Here is a 23,674-nt window from a genome sequence, read left to right as displayed (position 1 = left end):
TTAGCATCTGAAGGGAGGACGCTGCTGGACGTGTGAGCATCTTCTCTCTTCAGTCTGAAGACGGCTCAGAGACCACCAACACATCGTCTGAAGCGGTCAGCAGCTTCGAGCGTCCTCTGTCCACTCTCAGTGACGTCTGGGGCAGGAGGAGACTCAGCTTCAGATAACATTGATCCACGTCACACGAGATTCAATCACTCAGCTGTATTGATCAGTCGGCACACGTCTTTCACTGTTACTAGTAATAGCAGCGATGTCTGACGCTCTGCACTGGCCCAGAAATAAATCAGTTAGTGTTGATTTCTGGATTGCTTCAGAACGCTTTATATTCAGGTTTTGTGAATTGTTTGGAGTATTCCTCACTGCTGATGGAGGGACTTCCTGTGGAAAAGCTGTTGCTCTAGGGAAGACAGTTTCACATATTTGACTGATGTGTATATGTGCGTGTTTAATGAGATGTTTCCTGTGTGTGGGATACGCTGTGTTTCATCTCAGCGTGGAGATGTATTCTCATTTTCAGATCCACTGTATTTTTCATCATTAATTGATTCCCTTTGAACATTACGACAGGAGTTATCCGATTCTTTCATAACAGAATCACACAACACAGCTCTCAATTAATCCAGCCGGTGTCGTTGTGGGACACAGGAGAAGACAAGGATGTTAATAATGACTAAACTCTTTATATCGAGCGTACCAGTAATTGCTCTGTTTTACCGCCGTGGCCAAGCCTTGTGCGTCTGATACTGCACAGAATACAAGAAGATCAATGCAGAAGGCTAGAGGAATGTGTGGGAAGAGATAGAGGTTTCTAGAGTCAGAGCTACATGAACAGGGAGAATCCAGGATCATCTCATGTTCACGTTCATGTCATTAAGTGCTTCCAAATGCACAGAAGCCCACAGAGACTACTTATTTTTACAATAGCAAAGAAAATCCCATAAGAAGTGGTTACAGATACTGTAATAGAACCTACATTATACACTTCTCCCTCATACATACAAACAGAGAAACATCTTCAAACCGTACTCTACCAAGATCTGCTAAAGAGCTCAGCAAGCATTGATAAAAACACAGCCGCCAAAACCAGGAGCTTCATACCTCCTCCAGATGGTGATGGACATTACAACAACACATCAGCGTCCACTTCACCTCACACTCAGGGAAATTATGAGTAAAACAGCAGAGGAGTTTTGGAGTAAATATTAAAAGGGTTCTTTATTTTATTTTAATATGTTCCTTGAGCTTGTGAGTTTACAAAATGTGGCTATTTTCAACCCTCATTCTGACAAAAACACTGATTTAGTGGTGAATTTCGGTCACAGCATCTCTTTTTTGTTTGAATTTTTTGCTCCCTCAGATTCCAGATTTTCTAATAGTTGTGTCTCAGCCAAATATTGTCCTCCGAACAAACCAGACATCACTGGAGAGATGATTTCTTCAGCTTCAGATGATGCATACATCTCAGTTTTAAAGATGGACCCTTGAGACTGGGTCACAGATGTGGTGGGGTCATGACCTGTCTGATGCTGTGTGTCGACAGAAACTCCACGTACTGTATGAAGGTGTCCATGTCTCTGACGGTGGAGGAGAGCGAGGAGGGACTGTGCTTCAGCAGCCGGATACGCTATCAGGAGAACGCCGAGGTCACCAAGAGCAAGATGATCAGCTGCCCGGACATCGAGGACTATCTGGCGCCCTACAAGCAGCCCATCATGACCTGGTACAAGGTACAGACTCTCATCTCACACCGCACCAGAGGAACGTGACGGATGCTTTGGGTCCTGTCTCCTACACTGTACAACTTTACAGTATAGAACCAGCTGCTGTGGCTGCCAGAATTGTTTTACGGTTTTTACTTTAATTTACATTTAAACACCGTCATTTCATAAACTGATAGTATTCTTTTATTTAACGGACGAGCCCCGACTGGCCGACCTGTACTCACCTGTGCTCACATCTGACTGTTACCTCCAGCTGACTGTCTCACATCTAACATGTACAGTAAAGACAAGCTCACTGTTTATCTAGTCATTAAGATGTAATAGAGATTTCAATTTCAGCAGGCAACTACTGCTTAATAATTACTCATTACAATGGAAATACAATTGCACATGATTAAACATATAAATCTTCAGTTTGTTGTTTTACACACATGCACACAGACATTATTTCATGACATAGTGCATTTCAATTCTGACATCCAAAGGCACAGTTGTACATTTCGTACAGTATTTAGTATCTCTCATTCTGTGGATGTTTCCAGTTTCACTCCACTTGTTACCGTGTGTTTCTGACACAATGATCGCAGAGCTGCGAGAGACGTAACTGTGACGTCTACATGACATTGGTCTGTAGTGTTCTAGGATCAACACTGTGTGAGTGTGAGCTGTGAAGAGTGGTGTGTTTCCACAGGAGTGTGAGAGGAAAGAGTGGAGGAGCTCCATCATCATCAACACCACCAGCCTCTGGATCCCGGAGGTGCAGAAGGACGACGGAGGGAACTACACCTGTGAACTCAAATACGGCAGCAGAGTAGTGAGACGGACCACAGAACTCAAAGTCACAGGTACGTGTTCAACCTCCTTCAGATCTGAGAGTCTGTGTGTACACCGGATGTGAATGTGCTTGTGCTGCGTCACGAAACCATCACTGGGTCTGGAGCGTTGGCCTGGACTCGTCCAGTGCAGACAGACTCAAACAGATGAGTCCAATGCAATTTATACAGAAAGGCAAGACGGGTCTGTACACATTTCTGCTAGTTTTTCTAACCTTTTTACACTGCTGTGGCTTTATTTGAATTAGTTTTTCACACATCAGGAACCGCTTTCACAAAACATTATAACTCCACGAAGAGTTCTCCTAAATAACAGTGAAAGTTTTTAGCTAAGAGTTTCTCTTAAAACTTTTACTAAGCAATAGAGAGAAGTCTTCAGCTCAGAGTAAGGGGGCGGGGTCGAGCTCGTTGCTATGGATGATGTCAGCATGCTTATTAACTAAACACACAGTGATTGGCTGATAGTCTCTCTCAGAGATTTATTCATAGAAATATGGTAGAGCGCAATATTATGTTGCCATATTCAAAGAAATATTTGAAAATGCAGACTAAGTGTCACTAATTAAACAAGTATATGTTCAGCTAATTGTCAGCCTCTGCCTCTTACACGTGTGCTTCTCAAAAATAATTATTAGATATTCATATAAACAGCCTTTTAATTAACAGAGTAGAATAATCCTGGCTGATAGTAAGACATGCAAACATTAAAGAAAACCAAACTGGACACAAGAACAGCTGTTACTTATTGCCCAGCTGTTAATTAAAAAAGGATTTAATCAAAGAAGAATCTGTAGTTGGGATAACCTCCAAAACCCAAAAAGCTGCATGAGAAGATATATGTGTGCAAATAAATGCAATGTGTTTCTCAAATGTTTACGTTGCGAGGCAGATTTCTGGAAACAGCTAGTTTAGGATGGTTTGTGGTTTGGTCTTAATGACTCAGGACTCCTCTTCACTTTCCTAACCTTTCACAGATTCAGGAGCTAGATTTAGTGTTAAAACACTGTGTAAAATACTCTTGGAGCAAAGATTTATGAGTCCTAAGTTTAGGGCTGACATGGCCATTATTTGTACTCTTGTAACCTGTGATCTTGTGTCTGTAATGTGGCCTCAGATGACCTAGCTCTGCTCTGTGTTCCACACACACGTGTCTAAAGCAGATCGGTGGTGTTTGAGCAGCAGTAGCTTCTGGAGGGTCAGAAAGTGTTTCTCTGTCAGCCTCGTGCCTGGAGCCCTTGTTTGAGAGCCAGCTCTTGTTCAAGCCCCCAGCCTTCAGCCTCTTCTGTGCACATATCCAGGATAAACCAACAGACTGCACACAGCAGAGGAATCAGAAGAGAATCTGCTTTCACAACTCGTGTCTGGATAATGTGACCTCGCCGTGTCTTTCTAACGCTCCCTAAGGATACACAACTCTCAAGTCATCTCATTACTACAGTATACATCAATCATTAGAAACAACTACACTTACACGTCAGCCTAATTACTTCTTGATCATACAGTATTACTGGTGCATGACCATGAAAACCCAATGAAAAAGAGCACACTGTACATGAATGTGTCCAGAGCAGGTGCATTCAACATTTCACTGTACAAATCCCACCCAACAATGAGTCACTGATGCATTTATGATTGATTGCAGCACAGCCATATGAAGCAGATGTTAGATGTTCAGAAACCACTAAACTAGAACACCTGAAGTTCTAAAGTGCTGATCGGAGAAAGGTTCACTTGCATATGCGTTCTTATAGATGGATATGCATAATCCTGCTCGAAAAATCTTTTCCCAGTCAAGCAGGAGGAGAGAGATAGTAAGAGAGAAAATAAGAGCGTCTGTGTGCTGCAAGTTTGTGTAAATCCCCATCTGACGCGTTCTAGCCAGGATGTAAACGGACAGGACTATTTCCATGTCACATGATAATGGGAGCTGAGTGTGCTAACGAGCGTTCACCATCAGTGAACGAGAGGCTTGTTCCAGCTCGTCTTCTGACAGCAGCACAACACATTTATCTCAGTGTCGCTCTCATCCTCCGCACACATCATCCTCATCATCAGCACGTGTGGGCACAGACTGTCACGCACCTTTATTGTTCTGCACAAGTGCCAAAGGCAGATGATTTGTCTCTCTCAGACGCTGAAGGGCTCAAAAACTCAAGAATATATCAAGAAATAACAACCTAATTCAGTTACCCAGCTGATCTGCATCAAGATCTTGCAAGGTTTTGTAAGTGGAGAACTCTGTGGAAGGAGAATCTTTACACATTGCTGATCTCAAATACCACACAGCTCTCAAGATCTAAAACATCATTATCATCATCACTATCATCATCATCATCATCATCATCATCATCATCACTACCATCATCATCACCATCACCACCATCACTATCATCATCGTCATCACCATCATCATCATCATCACTATCATCACCATCATCATCATCACCATCATCACCATCACTATCATCATCATCACAATCATCATCACCATCACCATCATCACCATCATCACCATCACTATCATCATCATCACAATCATCATCACCATCATCATCATCATCATCACTATCATCACCATCATCATCATCACCATCATCATCATCATCACCATCATCATCATCATCACAATCATCATCACCATCATCATCATCACCATCATCATCATCACCATCATCATCATCACTATCATCATCATCACAATCATCATCACCATCACTATCATCATCATCACAATCATCATCACCATCATCACCATCACTATAATCATCATCACAATCATCATCACCATCATCATCATCATCATCATCACCATCACTATCATCACTATCATCACCATCATCATCATCACTATCATCACCATCATCACCATCACTATCATCACCATCACAATCATCATCACCATCATCATCATCACCATCATCACCATCACCATCATCACCATCACAATCATCATCACCATCACCATCATCATCGTCATCATCACCACCATCACTATCATCACCATCATCATCATCATCATCATCAAGTGAAATGTCGAGTAAAGTTGGCTTTTGTAAATGGTTTTAAGAGATTTTATTAAGATCACTACATTAAACAAACACTTTATTGTAAGGTTTTGTTTGTAATACAATAACACAAAATAATAATTTGACAGCATTTAGTACTCTTGGTTATTGTTTACATTTTCATAGATTAATTTTCTTTCTTTTTTTTAGATTAACATCAATTATAAACATGAATTAACAATGAACAATAATGCATTTATATAATAAATTCATAAGTATGTTGTGATATCAACAAAATCCTTTATTATACCTTTAATTGAATTTACATTTAGTCATTTAGCAGACACTTTTATCCAAAGCAACTTACAGATGATAACAATAGAAGCAATTAAAATCAAGAAAAGAGCAATGATATAAACTGGTCTCAGTTAGCTTAACACAGTACATGTAGACAGGTTTTTTATTATTATTATTATTCTAGAGTACATTTTTTAAAGAATACAATTAGAATAGAGAGTGCTAGGGTTCGAGGGTCAAATGAAGATGGAAGAAATGTGTTTTAAGCCAATTCTTGAAGATGGTGATGGCTGCTGGGATCGGGTTCCTCCGGGAGGAACAGTTCATTTTAAAGTCTGTGAAAGAGATTCTGTGTTTCTTTGGGATGAACAATAAAGAGACGTTCACTTGCAGAACACAAGCTTCTAGAGCCACAGAAGTCTGAAGTTATGAATTAAGATGAAGGGGTGAAAATTAAGTATAATATGGATCATTTAAATACATCACTGCACTGGATATTTCAGTAACAGGAGCAGACAAACATGTATGTGATCCCATTACAGTTTGAGATACACAGCCTGCGGTGAGAGCTTGAGCGTGGAAGAGCATCCGCAGATCTTTAAACAGAGACATGCAGACGAGTCACAGACACTGCTTCACCTGTAGGCTGATTCACTCAAAGGATCCACCTCTCTCATATAGATTATCAGTTTGTTTGTAGCTTTACTCTTTGAGGAGGTACAGTATAACTTTTGTAGTTGGAAAATATCTAGTTGTGTAGTTCCTGAGGGTGGAGTTTGATCTGTTCGTCTGGATGTTTGAGTCGTTTCACCCGTTCCTCTAACCACCTTCTCTTCTGTGTTCATGAAGAAACTGATTTACTCTTTTATTTCAAAGCAGAAGATTTTCAGTGCATCCTAATCTATCTGAAACAATCTGTCCTGTTTAGTATGCAAGAACTAGATTATAGTTAATGCATCACAAATCAGAGTAGCATGAATATGAGCTGGTGGTTGGGAAAGATACTAGCCTCAGTTTAACCTAGCAGACGAGAAAATATCTACACAATGGAAGTAGAGATTGAGGAGTGAACATGTGTTCGTCTGCAGTCTGTGTGGCGTGTGTTGATGGTGTTAGTTCATCTCACAGATGTGTGCTCTGTCGGGTCAGGGCGATGTGTTTTGTGAGTGTTTCCACACACAGCTAAAGATTGCTAAACACGAGTGTGTGCTGAGCTCATGTGGAGTGAGCTGACAGACAGACAGTCAATACACATTAGAGCGCTGTCAAAATCATTTACTTCTGATTTATGATTCACCAATAAAGGAACCAGTGTGTGTTCAATAAATAAGCACAGATGAATGAAGCACACACACTTTTTCTTGGATAACACGTGGTTTGGTGAATTCTGACCGATAAATGAACTGGTTCTCCATCAATAAAGCATTCAGTAAACATCAGTAGATTTCTTTTCCACCTCCTAACACTCTGCCTTTAGTAGTGTTTACTGTAATTACTGTATAATAATCTATTTACATGAAATATCCTGCTTGATGTTGTACAGTTTTTTTTACTGTATATAATAAGGGAACTTACCATAACCAACAGGTTTTTACCCTGGCATGGCATGTTACTATTAAAATTATTATTATTATTATAATTCATTTTTTTTCTAGAGAAATAGAGCAGTTTTTGGAGAACTATGATCAGGAAACCGTTGATGAGCTGACAGATTTCCTGATGAAGCCCGCTGCGGCTCTCTTATCAGCTCTGATGGTCTCCAGATGAAAGCCAAAGATTTATTCTCACTCAGTAATGAGCTGGATAATTAATTTTTGCCGACATCCATCACATTCTCAACAAGGCCATTGTCTTGAAAATTGCTCCTCAGCCGGGTTGGCAGTAGACGGAGGAATGTGAAGTGACAAGGAGCGTAATGAAGCGTGGGATTATTCAGACACACTTTATTAGAAAAGCTAATAGTTTCTCTAGTCTAACTGGTCGTGTAATAAATGGAACAGAAAGCATACGCTGAGGTGATTGACTTACTGAAAGTGTAAATACATCACAGCCAGACGTTACTTAAAATCAGGAAAAACTTTTTTTCTTTATGCATTTTTATGATGTTTAAGACACTTTTATAGCTGTTTTCCAATCGAATAAACTACAGTAGGTCACATCAAATGGCAGCAAATGACTTTTATTATGTCATGTGCTTCATGTGGTATCATCTGAAACTAATTTTGACATCGAACAGCTCCTTAAAACCATTTTTAACAATCTATTACAGATTTTAATAATCCAAATATCATTTCCTGTTCGTGTTTGTTGTCTTTATATTTCAGGGTGAAGTATGACCTGGCCGTATTCTTGAGTTATTCTGAGATCTCTGTAATCTCACACACAGGGATAGAGTGGATTGTGAAGGCTGGGATTGTCTTTCGTTGACGTGTGTGTTGTGTCTAATGTGACACTAGCGCAGACTTAATTAGACCGTCTCTAGGGAACAACTGTGTGTGCAAATAACGGCTTTGTGAAGTTCTGATTAACATCTCGGCTCATGACTCTCATTAACACACACACACACACACACACACACACACACTTATCCAGATGGAGACACACACATCCAGCTGTGAGGCTAGTTTCCCGCTAGCATGAACACACACAGTCATAAAACCATGAGTTTGCACGTAATTTGTTGGCTCCTTTAGTAATCATGATTTACTGTATGAAGATGTCATTTGTAAGTGGATAAATATTTACCTGGCGTAGGTTTTAGGCTCAGGGGCTGTTTACACGACGCCAGTTCAACTGAAAACAGAAAGCTTTTGTGTGTTTAGCCAGTGATTCACACAACAATGCCATTTCAGGGGCACAAGAACACAAACTCTAGAAAATGAGCAAGTTTGTCTCTGTGTAAACTACAAAAACATGGATTTGTGCAAACAGTGTGATGGTCAAGATCCCAGACCCCGGGCTTTATCAAAGTCTAGATCTACCTATTGAAGAATTGACAGAAGAAGACATCCCAAATTGTATTTCCTTTTGGAAGCCTTTTATTTAGTATTTTAATTAGTGGAGCACCGATCATGGCGATTCAGAATCAGATTTTCTTTTTCTTTTTTAACTAGCAGATTGACTGATTTTGATACTGATATTTAAACCTAACTTATTTATTGGCTATTTGCTGTCCTTAAAAAAAAAAAAAAAACTTTTGAGACAGCCACTGCACATTAATCATGATCAAAAGAAAGATGCTACACACGTTTAACACAACAGAATGGTCTGACTTTATGTATTTTATTTATTTATTTTACTTTTGCTATATAAAACATTTCTGCATGAAACAGCAGGTGTGAATGAGGCACAAACACTCTCTCTGCCAGCAGGTGGCGCTTCTGAACCAGCAGAGATATAGTGTTTCCTTGTGTCCAGCTGAAAACACAGCAGAGCTGCACTTCATGTACACCTAGGCTCTCTTGTATCAGCCTGAAGAGGTTTATTCTGAGATAACAACCAGCTGGATATACATTATCCCGATAAATATTCTTGAACGCAAAGTTTCCGTGAAGACAGCAGTTAACTAAATGACATTTAAGGGAAACGGTGCAGTCAAACCACTTATTACACAACATCTCACCACAAAAATAATAAGACTTAAGACAAAAATGTTTTAAAACCTTACCAGATTGTTACAAAACAATCATAGCAAAATGGCAGAACCTGCGTTTGAATGAAACGAGAGTGAGTCTGTGATACCAGGAAGACATAATTAAATAATTGTGTACCATTTTGAATCCAGTTTTAATATTTATAAGCTTAAAAAATGCAAAGCTTCCACCAAGAAAAAATAGTTAAAGCTAGAGCTCAGCGCTGACTGCTGTTGCCCGGATGAGCCTGTGTTATCAGCTTTGACCGGACGTTATCCAGGGATAACATACCTCACGACTGACCAATCAGAATCAAGTATTCCACAGAGTCGTGTAATAAACAGAGATAAGAGGAGAGGAAAATAAGATTGGCATTGAATGGTTTCTCATGACGTTCATTGATCCATTAATATGACCCCACACCATGTTCTTCCTGTATCTTAACCATCATGAACAGTTCTCTGCCAGCTGCAGTGTGTTGTCCTCTTCACACTAGTCTCAGCGTCTCTGGCCTCTGTTAACATCCTGTGCGTCATCTATCTTTCTTTATCACTGTCTCAGTAGCTATCGGAAATAACAGAAAAATACAGTACCAAGAATGGAGAAATGTAATGCGTTGTGTACTGTTATTTGCAGGATCTACTGACAGTGATAAAGACCTGCCGGTCGATCGTGATCAGCAGATGAATGCACACGTGCGCAGACACAGTGACGTCACCAGCAGGAATAATACAGCGTGTTAGTCGTTTACACAGATCCGTGTGAATGGGGATCACTTTGACAATGTTTTCTTCTGTATGTGACACTTTTAAAAACACAAAGGACAAGCTCGTCTGTTATTAGTATGTTGTTTTCATCTAAACACACCTCAGTGTTCTCAGTCATTCGTTTTCATGGTTTTTCACTACATCCTCCAATGGTTCCCTTAATTACTCATTGTTTTATTGATTACCGGGACTTTTTTTTTTCTTTTCTTTTTTCCGTTTAACTGTATGTTTGTTCTCTTTAAGTTCTTTGTCTGTCTTGTTTGTTGTTATGTTGGGTTTTGTCAGTATTAATTTTACCATACACAGGCTCAATAGAAATATGTGTCCTTAACATACATTTCTGTAAAACTAAAAATGCATACAGATACATACAAATCACTGCAGTTTCCATTCGAAATGACCACTAGAGGCAGTAAAACTCTGACAAATGTTATTCCGTGTCACACAAAGTATGATTTACAGGGCCAGAGATTCTTTCTCAAGAAAGCTTCATTTCACACACTTCCTTGTACAATATTAACTTATGGCTTCAAAATGATTTCACATACTTCCAGACTTAAAAACTGATACTTTTGAACATTGTAAAGTTTGTAACACAGTAGTTTTGCTCAGTAGCTCATGATACAGTATTGCACTTGTATTGAAGCACTCTAGTATAAATTCTGTAAAATCTCTCCATTGATGTTTGTTAGAATCTGACAGTATTTGTCTGAGATAAAACTATTTAAAAATCTGGAATCTGAGGGAGCAAAAAAATCTGAATATTGAGAAAATCTTCTTTAAAGTTGTCCAAATGAAGTTCTTAGCAATGCATATTAATAATCAGAAATTACATTTTGAAATATTTATGGTAGGAAATGTACAAAATATGTTCATGGCACATTATCTTTACTTAATATCCTAATGATTTTTGCCATATAAGAAAAATCTATTATTTTGACCCATACAATGTATTTTTGTCTATTTCTCCAAATATCCCTGTTCTACTGATGACTGCTTCTGTGCTGCAGGGACACATACTGTAGCACTTTTGCATTCATTGACACTATCAGGTGAGTTTGAGGTTGGGTTTGGTGTAGGGTTTATGTTATTTTCCCCCCAAAAAATAGAGCATTAATTTTTTAGTGAACCCAGACATCTGAATTCTAAACTGCTGCAATACCTGATGCAATGTAATACAAACACAACAATATGTGTCTGTATCATCGTAATAAAAATCACTTATTCAACACACACTTTAGAGTCACTCACTGGACATTTCACTGAAGAAATTCACACTGTTTTTACAGACACAAGACATCCCCAATTATCAAAATGCATCTTCTTTTCAGATTCAGTTCTTTCATGAGATATTTTTGCAAAAAAAAAGTATGCATAGGCCTAATTAGTGTTAATAGCGCAGAGCAGAATGTGAGTGTTTGGCTGATTGTAACCTGAATGAGTGAGATGGGAAGCAGATGGAGATGCTCTGGAACTGCCAAAAAGTGTTTCTGAAGTGGATAGTTCCAGCTCTCAGATCTGACCGGATGCCAGCTTCTTCTGCCAAAAAACTTCCTATAATAATGGTCAAATCAGAGCAAGGCATGACCCAGAGCAGATTATTGCTTTATGATAGTGCAGTTCATGCCACCGCTGATGTGAAAGGTGAAGAGTAAACGCAAAGTCACAGATAAATGAGCTTTGGATGCGTCTCAGCTGGCTCCCATTAGATACACTAACTGAGTTTTCACTTTCACTCACAGTTCATATCTTTGGAGGCGTTCTTTTCTTTGATTGTATGCCAGTTGGAAAAATATGTTTTAGTTTACTGACTTTCAAGCTCCCAGAACAAAATCACCTGAACATCTCATGAAGTGTGATAGATCTGCTGTGAGTGATGGATCTGAAAGAGTTGAGGAGTGATCAGTATTATATTTATTCATGTATTTATTAATTGATTTACGTCTATGGAGTTAAATCAGGGCCACATACAGTAGTGGCAAATGAAAATGAAAGTATTGAGAAAAAGTAAATGTGCTTTTTGTGAACCAACATAAAGACTTAAAAAAAATATAAACTAAATAAAGCAAAAGCAACGATTTTGCAACATATTCTCCATTGCCATAGCTCCTAATTTATTTGCAATGCTGATTTTATTTAGCATTTCAGTCACTTTCTGGCATTGTTTTGAAATGTGTAGAAGTCGAGGGACGGGGCATGTACAACAGTCCTGGAGTTGATCAAGAGAGCGTTTGAGCAGAGCCGTGTGGCTGGAGCGTTTCTTTTATTGACTTGCAATAGAACATGCATGGTTTCGTTTTAATAACTATAGCAGTATTGACAGTGTTTGCTCAAGTTAATAAGGTTTCTAACATGCTGACATGAACATCTGCTGTTGGAATCTCTCAATGTGCACACTTTTATAGCATTAAAATATGTTTTGTTTTGATAACAAAATCTGTATTAATGTGTTGGTTTAAAATCTGTGAACCTGTGGGAAGCGCACAGAAGCATTCCTTGTTAACATTACTTCACAGCTACTTTTAGTTTGATATAAAACAATGTAATTAACTTACATGATTAAAAAATGTCAAAGACTCAAACATAGACTGTGAAGACTCATACTTTTTTTTGTGTGTGTGTTTACCTGAATCTCCTGGCCAAACTAAAATTAGACTTAATTGGCGATTGATATCCTATGAGCACTATGTTTGTAATAATTTCACAATTAAATTATATCAGTGAGGTTTCACAATACACAACACAATAAAAACACACTATTTCCAGGAGTTGCATAAAACAGAAAGCATGTTGAACTGGTTTAAGTGAGTTATTTTTAGGCTGTAAGGTTACACTACACAGCATGTTGTACAGTTGTGTGGTGTGAGTGAGTGTGTGAGAGAGAAACATCACAGCAGTGGATACGATCATAAACAGAAGCACATGACAGACCAAAGCACTTTCCACTAATGTTTCTCTGCTCTGGGAATGCATGGTGATTCCCTTTCAGTTTGACTATGTTTTAATTGCTCCATGAACAGATGAGACAACTGCTCTTCCTGTGCTGTGAATATTACTCACTTAGCAGATGCTCATCTGACATGTGTGCAATTAAGAGCATGAAAAATCAATACAGACTAACTGTTCAAGACAATTACAAGTTGTGTTGATTGTTATGAGAGCACTGGCGATAATTTGGTGGAACTGCTGAGAAATGTTAGGACATATATATATTGTTCTTTTGTGAATTAATGTAAATGAGATGGTGTGCTGCATTCATATTTCAAGTAAATCCTATCTTACTCCAAGTCATGATTTAGATGCACTGTGATGTGACAAAGTCACATCAGATTCCTTCAACAGCCATGAATTCACAAGTTCATATTTGCTTTAATGTAAATTCAGTTATATAACTGAGCTGGATTCTGCTCTGTAGTTTTTTACTTCAGGTAACTGTACCATAGTTTGACAAATGGCTTTTGCAATGACTTTTATAACCTTTGCATATTGTGCAGAAGGATATAATTATCTGTATGTACAATTAAGTGACCTCTATTAAAGTGTTTTAATGGATTTTTGAACTCTGGAGTACTTCCCGACCGCACTGCTAAAAAAAGATCTGATGGTGAACATGGTCATACAAGGAAATTTACATGAAAAAAAGTTTTAAAAATCTCAGTAAATGTCTCAGGGCTTTTGTCTATACACTGGAGGTCAATGGTCACTAAAACTGGTTTCTAACGTTCTTCAAAACATCATAATTTCTGTTTCACAAAAGAAAGTTAGTTGTATTTTAATTAAGAAAGGTAAAGAAATATGCTTTGCACACCTTCCATAATTTATGATTGCAATGACAGATTTGGAGCAACAGATTTGGTGTAAAAAACAAACAAACAAACAAACAAAAAAAACTTACAAGTGGTTTGTTTTGTTTATAATATTGTATAAATTGATGAAGTGGTCATGAAGTGTACCACACATGAAGTAAAGTTAAACAAACACACCAGCTAAACTATTGTGTTTTTTTTTTTTTTATAATGTAGAAGTTAATAATAAAATGATGTCCTCCTTAGGAACTCGAGCTGCATCAGAGAACGCTTTTGGAATGCCTTCAGCATGACCGGCTCTGAATCATGTGTGTAATCAGACCAATGGATGGGCGATACATCATAGGCGGGTGATGTCATAGACCAGGAAGCTTAAAAGCATGTGCGGAAAAGCCTGTATTTAGCCTTCTGTCTTTCAGCAAGTGATCTGTGTGTGTCTGTACCATATTCGTGTGTGAGTCTTATTTAGTGTTGTTTGTCCCTCCCAACATGTCAAAAGCACCTCAAAAGACTAAGCACAAACAAAAGGGTGAGGGCAGGCAGCATTTCAAGCTGTGTGTTCCTCCCTGCTCGTGTTACATTATGAGTGGGTGTACACACAGTTTGTGCATTGTCTGCCATGGAGCAGAGCATGCCGAGTCGACTCTCAAGGAAGTCGACTGCATGGACTGCGAGCAGCTTCCCCTGCATGTTCTCTACTCCAGGAAGGCTCTCTTAGTTTTCCCTAAGGTTCCCCGTGGCGCTGGTCCCTCTTTCACCGAGGCGTAGTGGCGGTCTCACTCTTGGGGTTCGCAGTTGGATCTGGCAGAGAGAATGGAGACGGGCGAGTACTGCTCCGGCGCTACTTCCCCCGGGGGACTGGGCTCAGCACTTCACCTGTCTTCCTCCGAGGAGGTTGACATGGTTGGTGTCGATAAGGATTCGCCCCCTCAGTCACCCCATTATGAGGAGCTGTTGGTGGTGGTTACTCGTGCTGTGGCTAATTTGAGTATCGATTAGCCTGCTGAGAAAAAGGTTGAACCGCAGAAGAGCAAGTTAGATTAGCGCTTTCTGCGAACTTAGCGACCACTTCCACGCCGGAGCCTGCCTTTTTTCCTTTTTTGTGTAAATTGTGGGCAATGCCCTTTTTGTCCTGACTCTTCATTCACACTTCTGATCACTACAGCAATGTAGCAGAGATGAGTGAGCACGGCTATAAGGGCACCGAACTAGCTGCTCTGATTACACCAGAGGTCAGTCTTGAGAGACTGATTCCTTTGTAGACTATTTGGCAATGTGGAAACTACTGCCAAATGTGTCTCAATGGGTCCTGCACACTGTAGAGAGAGGCTACAGAATCCAGTTTGGTTCTTCTCCACCTCGGTTCAACAAGGTTATTCCCAGGCTGGTGGGTTCAGAGCAGGCTCTAGACATGGAACAGGAAGTGCACACTATACTGAGGAAGGAGGCCATCGAGAGTCCGGGTTCTACAGCTGGTACTTCATAGATCCAAAGAAGGATAAATGGTTGCACCCATTTTAGATATTCGTTTATTGAACCGCTCAGTCAAGCGACTGAAGTTCAGGATGCTCACTCTCAAACAGGTCGTGTATCAGATCAGGTCAGACCAGTATCAGGTTCTTCCCTTCGGTCTTGCACTCTCAACCTGCACTTTCACAAAGTATGATGATGCAGCTCTGGCTCAGCTGCGGCTCCAGGGCATACGCGTACTGAACTTTATCGATGAATGGTTAATTTTAGCTCAGTCAGAGCAGATGGGGGTTCAACAACGAGATGAATTTCTCGCCCACATGAGAGAGCTGGGGTTAAGACTAAACGGCAAGAGAAGTGTGCTTTCTCCATTACAGAGGACCACTTATCTAGGCGCGGTGTGGGATACGACCACGATGCAGGCACAAATGTCACCTGCTTGGATCAAGTTGATCCTCACAACAGTGGCGAGAGTGAGAGAAGGCAGTCACTCATTGTCAAGCAGTTTCAGAGATTGCTGGGTCAGATGGCAGCTGTGTCCAACTTGATACCTCTTGGTGACCTGGGAGACATTGCACTGTCCCTCTTGTACTCTCTGGCTCATCCAGCTCCACTCGGGGTGGATGCCATGGAACAGACATAGCCGAGGCTTCATCTGTACACTTTTCCCCCAATTGCTCTATTCCCGGGAGTTCTGGAGAGATAGCACCAGGAGGGATCTCCTTTCAAAGTAGAAGTTATGGGTGTGGCCTTAGACTTTGCGGCTGGTCTGGCCAAAGTGTTCCTCTACCCTCAAGTGGGAAATGTCCTTAAGGTCCCTTCTTCTACATCACGGCCTGTCATATTCCAGGCCTTCAGTCCTACTCCCTTTAGGAGCCAGACCAGAAGAAGCTCAATTGTATGTGTCCTGTGTGAGCACTGGACACATACGTCCACAGAGCTGCCCTGTGGAGAAGGGTGGACCAGTTATTTGTTTGTTATGGTCCCCCTGAAAGAGGTGCAGACACTCAGTCGGTGGATAGTAGATGCTATTTCTACAGCCTACGTGTCCTCTGATTTCCCATCACCCCTTGGGGTCAAGGCTCACTCCACCAGAGGTTTGGTGGCCTCCAAGGCCTTCCTACGGGGTGTCTCTATGCGGGACATCTTTGATGCTGCGGGTTGGTCCTTGCCCCTAACCTTTGTCAGGTTCGATGGACTATATATGCGATCCACTCCAGGCTCCTCTGTTCTCTGGCCCTAGCTGTGCAGTTTCCCACACTAGACAGTGATTTGTAAATCTGGCCGTGTGAGCATTCTCATTTCCAAAGTGTTCTCCCCATTTATGTTCTATTTACACACGACTGAAGCATTCCTAAAGCATTCTCCGACGCAGCATCTCATTCCATCGAGTAACCATGATTACATGCGTAACCTGAGACTTTAATAATACATGTTAATACTTGTTCAAAACAATCCCATTTTTTCCAAGTTTGTACTTTTTTTTTATTTAATATATATAGTGTCATTTAAATTTTTATTTTAAAATTACAGAAACAAAATTATTTGGAAAAGTAAAGATTCTGAAAGCACTGAAGGAGGCTCCTTAATAATTTGAGTAGAGACATTAAATTTTTCAATAAAAAATATGATATTTCTAAAAATGATGGTTCATTTTAAATACGGTGATTATCTCCTAGATGGACACCCAATTTAATCAATTATATTTCCCATCTGCCACACTTTCACCTTACATTTTTTCAGTTATTTAAGTGCATTAATTCAAGTATTTAAAGTTATTTTTTTTTCTGTGCACTTCAACTTTCTGTGTCAAGAATAGAATATAGTGTGCAAGTACGCATTTGGGACACAATATTGAGATATTGTGATTCAAGGCAATATCATAGTTTGATCATTACTGAAAGTGAGCGAGAGAAAGTTGATGAGAGCTCCAGTATGTCTGTGAAAGAATGACTCAGACTGCAGTAGAGAGCAGCGGCTCATGAGAGCTGCAACACCAAACCACTTCCAGAACTTTAGCTGATTTACTGATTTCCTTCAGTCAGAGAAACTGAACTGAAGATATTTGACAAATGCTTCATATTTCGAATGTTACCCAGAAACAGTCTCAGCTTCCAGAAGAGAGAGAGAGAGAGACACACTGGGAACCGTAGATTTCTTCAAAAGTTAACTGCAGCAGTGAGAGAATTAACTGATCCAGCTGAAAACACTCAGGTTCCTCAGGGCTGATCACTCCTACCACAGATGACCTCCATCAGCTCAGTCCTGGCAGCAGAAAACATCTTTTCTGATCAAGCAGGCACACCTGAGAACTGACTTCTGCGAAGCGTCTTGACATTACGGACATCCAATCAATCAATGTGTATTTTTCCCTAAGCCAAAACATGTAGACAAAATAATGTTTGTATTACCATTCAAAAGTTTATTTATTTATTTTTAAATAGATTGGTCAAAAATGACATTAATGACAGTTATTGCAACGAGTGAGGCGTGACAAACAAGTGGAAATCCAAATTCAAGTCTTTAATAAGAGTGTAGTCAACCAGGTGTGGTCAGCATCAGTAAACAATGATGGCAGTGGCAAGGCAAAAGAGTAATCCAGATAACCAGGTGATGGTCAGTGCAGGCAGCAAAACCATCATAAACAAGAAAACAGTCCAGGTCAAAACATGAAGGCAAGGAAACACAAAAACTAGAAACACTGAAACTTAAAAACCACGGAAGAGCTATACGGCATTCAATCACCAGTGAAGAGAGAGTGTATCTGTGCTATTCCTATAGTCCAACTGGAGTCCAAATGGAGTCCCTGAGTGCATGGCAAAAAAATAAAATCATTTTAATTAATTAAAATTGCCTGTATCAGTATCAAAATATCAGTTATGGCATTGAGTTACCAAAAAGATTATTAAAGCTGCCTTAAAACTGTTCGTACATGTAGTATATAGTATATATGAGTTACATTAAGAAAATGTCTCTGAAATAGTTTTCAAAACTGACCTGAAACATCCTACCGCTGTCTCCCTCGTCTAGCACACCAGATTCGACTCATTAGTAGACACTGAAATGGGTCAGAATAGGTAAAGAGAGTTGAGAGAAATTGCAATATAAAATTATATTTAAAAAAAAATCTGATTTTTTTTAAATTATCAATCGATTGACAGCATTAATATATATATATATATATATATATATATATATATATATATATATATATATATATATATATATATATAAGATATATGATATGAATGCCTGCTGATATATAGAGGCAGGTAATTGGAGTCCTTTCCCTCTGTGTGAACTGCAGTGTGCTGATAACAGTGCTCTAATGGATGCCCTGCCATCTCATTTTTCTCTTAATGACATATAGAAATTAGGAAATAATCTTAAATAATTAAACTTTGAATTTTCTGATAAAACCTTCGTGAGGATGCTGGAGTCCATCACTCATGTGCTGCTGACTGACCTTCAGCAGATCTCTTCTGTACTGTATGAGAAGCGTCTGATGCTAAACGCTCTCCCCGAGCCCCTTCCGCACTGCTGCAGTCGTTGAGTGAATAGCGCTTTAACAAGATGTGCCTGAGTACAGCGGCTAATGTAATGAGGATAAACCCCCTCTGTAGGCCACGAGGTAACACTATCCATCAGCGTCCGCTGCCATCAGCACACAGCCGGACTCCTGCAGAGAAAACAACAGCTGATTGATGCTCTCTTTGTCTGCTTCACCTCCAGCTTCCCGCCAGCGCCGCCACTAATGATAATCTAGCACCAAGAGAACACTACAACAGACACGTGATTTATCCAGAACCATTCTTTGTCTTTCACCGGATTCATTCCTGATCATTAATGTAACCTTGCTGATGAGAATCCAGTCACTGAGTTTGTTCACATCTATGGTTCTTTAACCTGCAGAACCTGCAACCTTCTCAGAAAATAAAGTGATTCTGGAAAAACAACTCAGGCATTCGTTTTTAATAACGGCCATAAATTATATGGGGAGCGTGCCATTGAGAATTAATACAAACTTTATTGTCGTGACATCTAATTTACATGAGGAGGGGATGTAATTAATCTACAGATGATGGAAGTCAAATCCCACAGCCCCTCGGAGTCTGACACTGACTCTGGATTCAGTCAGAGTTACTGAACACAGCTTTATTTGATGATGCTCCAGAAAGACCGGTGACTGTCTGAAATTCACTCTAGTGTTAGCTGTCATTGCAGCTCAAGCTTGGGTCTAACAATACCTGTTTACTATGGTAAAATCAAGTTTTATATTGGAAGCAAACATTCACTTGTGTTTCAGTGGATGTGAGCCAAGTCAGAGTTATTAATCTCATTGACCATAAATGCAATAAAATCAACCGAATATGTCTTGATTCAGTGAAGATTCATAAACAGCTGTACCTCTCCTAACTTATAACTTCAAAAAAGGTCTCCAGCTTTGTCTGGGGCTGATTTGGTTTTGACCTTCTCTAGAAAGAAGCCGTTGGTTGTTTTCTGCTCTGAAGTCAAGCTGCATTGGCTGTAATCTAAAATGACATGCCTCTCAGTGACCTTCGACACAACAGGTAGCACTAATGGAGCAGTAATTGCACACCTCTGATGGAAAGCGGCGTCATTACAGTCCTCCGCCCAGCCTTTGGGAACTGAATCGACTTGTGTTTGCTGGTGGACACACTGAATGCTTTTAGCAACTCCAGGCTTTACAGGGCTTTGGGCTGTTCACCATTTTAGCATTTGATGCAGAATTGCAGCTTGATTGTGTGATCTGTCAGACGGGTCAATGGTTTTTTAAGTTTTATTATAACCCAGTTTTGTTGTCCTGAAAAAGCAATTCAATATGATTTCAGTGACAGAAAGAAAGCCATACCTAACAGATCAAAATTGAATAGACTTTTGTTGGTTTTATTAAATGCAGTCTGTGAAACTGATCATCACATTATGATTACGACTACAAAAGAAGGATTGTGGTAATGTCTAACACAGTCTTGTTGAATAGAAAAGCACCGAAGGAAGGTGTATGTGTGCTCATGGTCAGATGATCCAGTAATGAATGGAAAGCTTTCCAGTCCATCTGCATGAGGACTCTGTTATTCTCCCGCAAACGCTGACAGATCAAATGCTGTGTAATATCTTTGAGAGATTTACAATCTCTTTTATTTTCAGCTGCTTACACACAAAATCTTTCCTTGTCACACAGTTTCTGAGAGCTGACATTCAAACAGCAGAAGCACACAGCAGATCTGTAAAACCATACACTAATTCTCAGACTTTTACTCAAGTTTATTTAAATCTCATAAAACACTTTTTGCAAAACACGACACAACATTCTTTAAGTAACAGACACAAATCTAACAGGGATTAATATCATGGCAAAGGTGTTTGCAGATGTTTGCTTTTGAGAAGTGTTTGAGATATTTTGAATGCAGTGCTTTATGTTTCTTTTGAAAGGGATGCGAGGCATTTTGCATGTTGTGTGTGCAATTCTTGGATTTGTGTGTAACGTTTGGGGAAAAAAAGAGCAAAAAAAAAAAAAAAACACACAGTAAAATAAATAAATCCCTTTAAGAATAATATCTTTCTCAGAATGTGATTTGAAGTTGTCCATGTGGACATGTTGAACAGGTTGAGGACCAGTTCTATCTGCTCCGTACAGCGCTTTATCTTTAGGACAGCTGACTCTACACATCACACGCCAGATAATAGTGCACAGGATCGATTCTGTGACCTTCTCGGCTCAACATTCTCCAGATGTGTACTCACTGGAGACTTATAAAGCTTGCACATATATTGTGTACCCCCAGTCTATTCACATTCATTAATCAATGCACACACAGTTATGAAGCAAGTTTTTGAAGTCCATTGTAAGTCTAAAGTGACTCATATTTATTGTCAGTGCATCAGTGGAGTCTGTGGTCAGCAGGAGAGTGTTGTATCGGCTGAAGAGTTTGGATCACAGCCCGTGGCTCACCTCACAGTCTTGAAGGCTCTTTGGGCTTGTCTTTGCTAAAGTGCTGCGGTCCCAGAGGAGTTGGAAGTGCTCCACCAGAGCCGTTCTCTCAGTCTGACTGACGGCGCAGCGCTACACCAATTTGTCCCAAATCTCTGCGGCTCTCAGTGCTGTGAAGTGTTTTATCCACTTCCTCCAGGCTCTTTGACCTGATTCTGTGGCCACAGTCCTGTACTGTAATTCTGTGCTATGTGTTAGGGATTCATGTGCTCGATTGTTTCGGAGACTTCTTTGACTGCTGTGATGACAGTGAACTCAGAATAATGTCTGTATTACTCTGGCTACATTTGAGCTTGATCAAATCTGATGAGGGCAATCACAATCATTTTTGCTTATTTAGCCATAATAGAAAAATATATATTTATGGTACAGTATATGCTAAATTCATGTTTTTTGTTTTGTTTTTCTTCAGAAAATGGCCAAAAATATACTAGTATAAAATTCATTTGCATAAATCGATTTTAGGAAACATATTTTTTTGTATGATTTGAACTCTATTTTGTCTGTGTGTTGTATTTCAGATGAGTGTGTTTCTCATGCATTAGGCTGTGAGTCATAAGTGTGTGTGTGTGTGTGTGTGTGTGTGTGTGTGAGAGAGAGAGAGAGAGAGAGAGAGAGAGAGAGAGAGAGAGAGAGAGAGAGAGAGAGATGCTTAATCGGCATATTGCGGAATCCAGTGAGTATTTCATATTTCATGAAGCAATGTGCTGTAAGTTTCTGTTGAAAACTTCCCCAAAGTCATTTGGTGTGTCCAGAAATACCTGCTGATGTTTGTTGACATGAGTGTGGGAACTATTTTCTCCCTTAAACAAACAGGTAATGGAATAAGAGTAAGTGTGTGTTAATGATGCTGGGAGAGTGCTGACGGCCGCGGCTGGAGAACCATCAGATGGATTCGCTGGCTCAGGGACAAATAAATTGGCAGGCAGAAAGAAAGAAAAGCAGATAGTTTGTGTTATTGCGAGTGCATGAGCCACAGTTCACATTCATTAAAAGTGCACTGAAGACTGCTGGGCCAGCTGCTTATTAAACTCAGATTGAGTGATTCAAGAAGATATCTCTTAATTAAGTGCCTTTTTTATATTATTCACAATATGATTTTATGTGGATATATTTAGCAACAAAACGTCACAGTTCCTTCAGCTCCTATGTACTATGTATTGTATATGTATTCAGCTCCTATGTGTTGAAATGTTTGCTGATATTGCTGACTCCAGCTTTATTTAGGAGTTTTCAGTGTTTGGGGTGCTAGTCGAAACAGTTCATCTGGCTGATGAGGTTATTAATACAGTTCGTCATAAAAATCAGTTTCATGTTGATGATCAATGTTTAATGAGACATTTCTTGTACAGATAGCAAATAATTATTATTCAGGTTATTATTGACTATTTACTGCTGTTTTCATTGTATACAGTGATTTTTCTACAGTCGAGAGGGGTTTACACAGGGTTTTTTTTGCAACCTCTGCACCAAGCTTTTACTCTGTTATGTAATTATATATATATATATCTATATATATATATCTATCTATATATAGATATATATATATATATATATATATATATATACATATAAAATGGCAAAACAAATTGCTAAATTGTTTTCTTTGAATTTATTTTTAGCATTTTTTATTTATTCTTTTTTTTTTGGAAAACATTTATAAAAATATAAATCTTTTTAAAAGCGTTTGCTAATATATTTCACCCTCCATATATTGAAGTCCAAGAAAATACATTAATATATGTCACATTTTAAGAACATTTTGAAAGGAATTTGTGTACTGTAAGGTTGAAAATATATAGAATTAAAATGATGAAATATAAAGATTAAACTTCAAAAATATATTTGATCAATCTTCTCTCTTTACGACATATATTTTGCCTTACATATATATGTATCTGACAGTAAGTCGTCTCCTACAGCACCATCAGCACAGTCTGGGGAATCAGTCTTTGCTTTCACCTTTTTTGGATACATAAAAAAAAAAAAAAAAAAATCTTGTTATATGTTGGTTTTTGAAATAAACATTGCCCAATTTTTGGTTCTTCTTGTAGCATAGCAATATACATATAAAAAGATTACCTTTTTTTTTGTATGTATCCAAAAAGGTGAAAGCAAAGACTGATT

The 23,674-nt window shown here is 39.2% G+C and overlaps 1 protein-coding gene across 1 annotated transcript in view; it reads left to right on the top strand.

Moving 5' to 3' along the window:
- LOC113113511 (X-linked interleukin-1 receptor accessory protein-like 2) overlaps positions 1-23,674 on the top strand; it is a 201,463-nt gene that overhangs the window by 136,802 nt on the left and 40,987 nt on the right. Inside the window, exons 4-5 of the mRNA XM_026279735.1 lie at positions 1,544-1,730; positions 2,416-2,569. Of these exons, the coding sequence (XP_026135520.1) occupies positions 1,544-1,730; positions 2,416-2,569 (341 nt within the window). The remainder of the gene's footprint in view (positions 1-1,543; positions 1,731-2,415; positions 2,570-23,674) is intronic.

The sequence above is a fragment of the Carassius auratus genome, chromosome 14, assembly GCF_003368295.1.
Source record: "Carassius auratus strain Wakin chromosome 14, ASM336829v1, whole genome shotgun sequence".
Taxonomy (NCBI): domain Eukaryota; kingdom Metazoa; phylum Chordata; class Actinopteri; order Cypriniformes; family Cyprinidae; genus Carassius; species Carassius auratus.
The sequence above is the reverse complement of the archived record's forward strand: the minus strand, read 5'-3'. Positions and strand labels throughout refer to the sequence as shown.